Below are 6515 nucleotides of genomic sequence, written 5' to 3'. Positions count from 1 at the left end.
CTACAAGGAGGCTCCTGCAACACAAAGGAAAAGCAGAGCCCAGCTCTTTCCCCTCCTGGGCCTGTCCCCAGTGGGAATTGTGGGAAGAGGGCTATAAATTACCAGGAACTTCTCGACCCAGACCCAGGGCTGGAGAAGCGGGGGAGAAAGGAGGGACTCGAGAACTCCTACAGTTCTTCTCAGGTCTGGGACACGGCTATCTGCCTAGAGTTCTAGCCTGGGCGCAATGGTCTTTGGAAGGACCAGAGGGCAGAGAGACAGAGAGATGATTAGAAAGTCTCAGCAGCCCTAAAGGAGAGGCAGTGAGCCCAGAGGGTCCCTCCTACTGTGAAATTTTAGCTATTTGAAGAATTAGTGACACCTTCTAGATCTAAGGAGGATATATAAGTTATATATAAGTTTGGGACCATCACACCTCGGTTTCAGTCCCTCACCTACCATTTCCTTCCCTTTTGTTTTGATGGAAAGAGATGGATTTCACAAAAGACCTTAAAGACTCATCTTCCTAGCCTCTGCCTTTGGCGTTCATCTTACACATCTCTCCCTTCTAACTCCTCCTGGGAAGTCCTACCTTCAGTCTACCCTCCATCTCTCTGGATGCAGTCGCCTAAGCTCCTCCCTCTTCTCTCCCATCTTATCCCATCAGGGCAGGGTAGAGAAGCAGACTCTAGCTCAGACAGAAAGGATGAAGGAGTCTGGGGAAGACAAGGGATGCTTGGACCTGCTCCAGGTCAAACAGAATGGGGGGTGGGCCCCCGCTGGGGAACTACGACTCCCAGCATGCCCCGGGTCCCGGAAACCCCACCCCACCCCATCCCCCGCCTCCCGGTGCATTGTGGAGAATAAGTCACGGTTGGGGGCGGGAGGGAGCCGGGCTTTGGGAGGCGGGACGAGAACTAGAGGTCAGCGAGCTCTACAGGCTGCGGCGAACCGTGCGGCGCGGAGATGCCGACAGCTAAGATGGCCTCGGGCGTGGGGCGACAGCTGCTGCGGTTGGGGGGCGGCAGGTCTGTGTTCATCAGGAGGGATGGAGGGCATCGGTCCCGAGGACTGGACCGGGACTGAACCCTCACTCCCCACAGCTGGCGGCCCAACGTCCTCCTCGGGCAGCCCCGGCCTGGCCCGACCCATCGAGCCTATGTCAGTGGGGCTGCTCAGGTAAGTGACAGAAGCCTTGGGAGGCAGGTGTGGGAGTGGGAGCCCACCTCTCCGCCACCGGCAGGGGTCTCCCTCTTTGTCCCAGTCACCTGCCATCCCGTCTGGCACCAAAAGTAGGGGAAAGGCCAAGCCAGGGTGCCCTGTGGATGAAACTAGGGGAAAGGTCGCAGGATCCGCCCTTCCCCGAACCCGGCCGGTTCCCGTGCTCTCCTTGACACATTGAAGTCCCTTTCCCAATCCTCGCTAACCATCTTTCCCTAGGCGGCTGTGGACAAGTCAGAGTCCCTCTCTTCTGATGCCTCCGCCAAGGAAAGCCAGGCTAAGGCGGTATGTGGCCTCCAAGTCGGGAGATGCTGAGCTGGGGCAGACACCCTCCCCTTCCCCAGCCACCTCCCTAAACTGCCTTCTCTCTGCCCAGGAATCTAAGTCCTTTGCTGCAGGGATGTTTAAGGGCCAGCTCACCACCGACCAGGTGTTCCCATACCCGTCTGGTAAGGGTAGGAATCATCAAAGCTGGGTGGAGGCAGGGCAGTGTTCCCTGGCTGCAGCCTCACTTGCCTGGTTCTCTTCCACCTACCCACAGTGCTCAACGAGGAGCAGACACAGTTCCTCAAAGAGCTGGTGGGGCCCATGTCCCGTTTCTTCGAGGTGAGGAATGATTGGGGTTGGAGAATGGAGGGCTGGGCCCCTGATAAACCAAAAAACCAAACCCGTTGCTGTCAAGTCTATTTCGACTCAGCAACCCTATAGGACAGAACAGAACTGCCCCGTAGGATTCCCAAGGGGTGCCTGGTGGATTTAAACTGCCAACCTTTTGGTTAGCAGCCATAGCACTTAACCACTACGCCACCAGGGTTTCTGGGTCCCCGATAGGGCATGAAAAGTCTGGATGTTGAGTCTTGCGCCTTCCCAGGAAGTGAATGATCCTGCCAAGAATGACGCTTTGGAGCAGGTGGAGGAGACCACTTTGAAGGGCCTCAAGGAGCTGGGGGCCTTTGGTCTCCAAGTGCCCAGTGAGCTGGGCGGTGTGGGCCTCTGCAACACCCAGGTGAGGGGTGCCCCTCAGTCACTCCCTGGTATCCCAGTCTACTCCAGCTTGGCAGCTTCAGGGCCTCCCTCATTCCTGGGGCCAAGGTCTCTGTCAAGCAATTGCCCTGGGGCCTGTGGGATGTTGATTCTCCTCACTGTTAAACACATCCCTAAAAAAAACATATAAATTACATGCAGTCCCCTTGGGCCATGGACCTCATCCTGGCTCCCAAGTCCTAATAGATCTCTAAGGGGGAACTAATGACCTGACAATGCTAGGAAGCCTCCCTCCCACCAGTACCTGGGACATACACAGCATCCTCTGCTGTGCCCTTTCCACAGTCCCACTTCCTCTCTCCACACTGCGGGGATGGCCCAGGCCAGGCCCTGCTCATTCTACTCTCCTGCCAAGGGCATGTCCCCAGGCAGCCGGTTACAGCCTAGCTGCTTGCTTCCCTCCAGTACGCCCGCTTGGTGGAAATCGTGGGCATGCATGACCTTGGCGTGGGCATCACCCTCGGGGCCCATCAAAGCATCGGTTTCAAAGGCATCCTGCTCTTTGGCACAAAGGCCCAGAAAGAAAAATACCTCCCCAAACTGGCATCTGGTGAGGCAGCCCTACAGGTAGGGAGTGGGGTGTCCTGGGCTTGGCAAAAATTAGGCTGGTTGGCACTTAGATCACCACACACCTGGCCACTGTGGCTGGGCAATTCTGGGGTAGCCTCACTGTGTTGGTAGGGAAATGCAAAGAGACTGAATGTTCCTGAGGTGTTAAGGGGTAGGGGTGCTGGGGGACTTTGGTGCCTATCAGGATCCATGGTAAAGGAGCTCTCTCCCCAACAGGGGAGACTTTGGCGGCTTTCTGTCTAACTGAGCCCGCCAGCGGGTCAGACGCAGCCTCCATCCGAAGCTCAGCTGTGCCCAGCCCCTGTGGAAGTTATTACACCCTCAATGGAAGCAAGATTTGGATCAGGCAATCTTCCTCTCATTTCCTCCTCTTCTCAACCTCTCCCCTCTTCCAGGCCCCACTGTTCTCAGTCCCCCGACTGCCCCCTTATTCTTCCACAGTAATGGGGGCCTGGCAGACATCTTCACAGTCTTTGCCAAAACACCGGTTAAAGATGCATCCACGGGCACCACGAAGGAGAAGATCACAGCTTTTGTGGTGGAGAGGAGCTTTGGGGGTGTTACCCAGTGAGTGGGTGCTGGAAGAGGAGGCAGGGCCAAGGAGGGGGCAGTACTAGGTTCCAGGCCAGATGTCCCGGGGGAGGGGGAGGACAAAAGCCAAAGGAGACAGACAGCATGTTCCTGTTGGGACTGATACAGAACTAATCTAAAGCCTGGGCTCCCAGCAAACAGTGGGCCAAACCCACAGTAGCGGGACATAGGCCTCCATAGCCCTCTGGGCATGCTGGGAACTGTGGCTCGTACCCTCTAGTAGTCTGGGATTTGTAGTTCCTCCTTGGTTCATAAGGCATGAAGGGGCAGTTTCCTCCCCTAGTGGCCACTTGTTGAAAACACCTATGCTTCTCTACCCCGCTCTGTCACAGTGGGCCCCCTGAGAAGAAGATGGGCATCAAGGCCTCGAACACAGCAGAAGTGTACTTTGATGGGGTGCGGGTGCCGTCGGAAAACGTACTGGGTGAGGTGGGAGGTGGCTTCAAAGTTGCCATGCACATCCTCAACAATGGAAGGTTTGGCATGGCTGCAGCCCTTGCAGGCACCATGAAGGCCATCATTGCTAAGGCGGTGAGTACCCTGCCAGAGTTCCCTCGTTACCATCAACTCCAACTCATAGCGACCCTATCCAACAACCATCCCACTGCCATCAAGTCGATTCTGACTCATAGCGACCCTATCCAACAACCAACCCATTGTGGTCAATTCCGACTCATAGCAACCCTATAGTTAGTCTAACTCTGAGTCACACTGACCCCCTTCCGTGTGTCCTTGTTCTCTTGCAGGCACTGCCTCTACCACAAACCTCTCCCTACAGGTGGCTCCTGACCTGCTAGCTTAGGCTTCCATCCAGCCGGGACAGACCTTGGCTGTGGCCAAAGCCCATCCCTCCAGCCCCTATGCTGGGAGACTGCAGAACCACCGTGTGACCCACGTGCCCTCTTCCAGGTGAATCATGCTACTAATCGTACCCAGTTTGGGGAGAAAATTCACAACTTTGGGGTGATCCAGGAGAAGCTGGCCCGGATGGCTGTTCTGCAGTATGTGACTGAGGTGAGAACCTCTCCACCCTCCTCCCTGGAGCCTTTTTTCCAGTTGGGTCAGACTACAACCCCCAGCAGCACCTGGGGCAGTGGGTCTCCAGCTTCACACCAATGCCCTAGGGGATGCGGAGAGGCATAGTCAGCTCAGCTTCTGCAGAAGAGAGGTGCTTCCCAGAGGTTCCAGAAGTTAATTCTACCCCCACCCCAACCCTTACCTCTTGACCCCTTTTAGGAACTCAAATGCCTGAGCTCCGATACACTGACTCGGGATGAAATACTTAAGACTTGCATGACATATAGCATTAGAGGATGAATGCATGGGCCTTGTGGAGCTAGGTCAGAGTTGGTCTTGGAGATTTAGGTGATCAGGGCGGGTAACTGCAGTCCTTTTCAATTTTCCTCCCTATGTCCTGACCATGCAACCTCAGTCCATGGCTTACATGGTGAGTGCGAACATGGACCAGGGATCCAAGGACTTCCAGATAGAAGCTGCCATCAGCAAAATCTTTAGCTCGGTGAGGTCCCAGGGCATGCTGGGCGGGAGCATCCAGTTTAGGAGCTTGGCTCACAAACCAATCTTATCTCGTTCTTTGTCCCTAGGAGGCAGCCTGGAAGGTGACAGATGAGTGCATCCAAGTCATGGGGGGCATGGGCTTCATGAAGGTACAGAATGGTCACCTGCATGGGGTAGCCTCAGTTGAGCCAGGCAGAGGGGTAAGACACATCTCAGCAGGGAGGAGCTTATAATCTGTCTTCCCCAATGGTAGGAGGCCGGGGTAGAGCGCGTGCTGCGTGATCTTCGTATTTTCCGGATCTTTGAAGGGACGAGTGACATTCTCCGGCTGTTCGTGGCTCTGCAGGGCTGTATGGTAAGGGGGAGGAGAATTGGGAGGAGGAGGTGAGGAAGACACTGAGTCCCGCCTGTTGGATAGACCCTCCTCCCCCACAGGACAAAGGAAAAGAACTCTCTGGGCTTGGCAACGCTCTGAAGAATCCTTTTGGGAATGCCGGCCTCCTGCTAGGAGAGGCAGGCAAACAGCTGAGGCGGTAGGTTAGGGGTGGGCGGACCCAGGCCAGGGCCAGGGGAGGTCAGGGTGTCAGATGGTAACTAACCAGTCATCCTGCCTCTCCTCAGGCGGGCAGGGCTGGGCAGTGGCCTGAGTCTCAGTGGAGTCGTCCACCCGGAATTGAGTCGGAGCGGCGAGCTGGTAAGTAGTCAGGTGGGGGGATGCTTGAGTCAAGGGGAGTGGGGGGCCCCCTCTGAGCCTGTGCACCCTCCCAATCTCTTCAGGCGGTGCAGGCTCTGGAGCAGTTTGCCACAGTTGTGGAGACCAAGCTAATAAAACATAAGAAGGGGATTGTCAGTGAGTGCGCTCTACCCCCGCCCCCACCCCCCTCTACCCCCCCCCTCAGACTAACACCCCCACCCCATCCCATCTACCTGACAGATGAGCAGTTTCTGCTGCAGCGCCTGGCAGATGGCGCCATTGACCTCTATGCCATGGTGGTGGTTCTCTCCAGGTGAGGAGCAGCGTGGGAGCCTGAGCCGCAGGGGGTCCTGGGCCAGGGTCACAGCACAGGCTTTTTTTTCCTTCTATTTCCCATCAGGGCCTCAAGATCTCTGAGTGAGGGCCACCCCACAGCCCAGCATGAGAAAATGCTCTGTGACAGCTGGTGTATTGAGGTGAGACTTGGGGTTACCGAGTGCAGGTGGGGGCTCGAGGCACACCCTGACCCCTTCTCCCCACTGCAGGCCGCAGCCCGGATCCGGGAGAGCATGGCTGCCCTGCAGTCGGACCCCCAGCAGCAGGAGCTCTTCCGCAACTTCAAAAGTATCTCCCAGGCCTTGGTGGAGCAGGGTGGGGTGGCCACCAGGAACCCCCTCGGTTTCTGAGCACTCCCATCCAGGGCCTGGCCCGCTTAGGTGCCTTCTCTCAAGCCAAAGTCCAGGCCCCTTCCTACTGGGCCCTGGTCCTGCCTTGAAGGGGGCCTCCTGTCCCCAGTACCGTGCCTGCTCTCAGAGGGAGCACTAACTGCCTCACAAATGAAGTTTCTGAGAGGCCACACTTTGCTACTATGTTCTTTCCCTTGGCTACCTGCCTCCCT

At 56.6% G+C, this 6515-nt stretch overlaps 1 protein-coding gene across 1 annotated transcript; it reads left to right on the top strand.

Annotated features, from left to right (window-relative positions):
* Positions 1-872: 872 nt before the first annotated feature.
* ACADVL (acyl-CoA dehydrogenase very long chain) lies at positions 873-6464 on the top strand. Its single transcript, XM_004376061.2, has 20 exons — positions 873-1007; positions 1083-1158; positions 1420-1485; positions 1577-1649; positions 1742-1806; positions 2072-2206; positions 2650-2794; positions 3031-3160; positions 3256-3381; positions 3738-3936; positions 4315-4419; positions 4838-4924; positions 5010-5072; positions 5177-5278; positions 5359-5456; positions 5545-5617; positions 5701-5773; positions 5858-5930; positions 6018-6093; positions 6163-6464. The coding sequence occupies exons 1-20, from the start codon at positions 946-948 to the stop codon at positions 6301-6303; spliced, it is 1968 nt and encodes a 655-aa protein (XP_004376118.1). The 5' UTR covers positions 873-945; the 3' UTR covers positions 6304-6464.
* The last annotated feature ends 51 nt before the right edge of the window (positions 6465-6515 follow it).

The sequence above is a fragment of the Trichechus manatus genome, unplaced genomic scaffold (genome assembly GCF_000243295.1).
Source record: "Trichechus manatus latirostris isolate Lorelei unplaced genomic scaffold, TriManLat1.0 scaffold00040, whole genome shotgun sequence".
Taxonomy (NCBI): domain Eukaryota; kingdom Metazoa; phylum Chordata; class Mammalia; order Sirenia; family Trichechidae; genus Trichechus; species Trichechus manatus.
This window is presented reverse-complemented; position numbering and strand designations above follow the sequence as displayed.

Coding starts and splice junctions, on each gene's coding strand:
- ACADVL (XM_004376061.2), top strand. CDS start 946: ATGCCGACAGCTAAGATGGCCTCGGGCGTGGGGCGACAGCTGCTGCGG. Junction 4,925..5,009: donor TCAGCAAAATCTTTAGCTCG/GTGAGGTCCCAG, acceptor CTTTGTCCCTAG/GAGGCAGCCTGGAAGGTGAC. Junction 5,618..5,700: donor TGAGTCGGAGCGGCGAGCTG/GTAAGTAGTCAG, acceptor CAATCTCTTCAG/GCGGTGCAGGCTCTGGAGCA.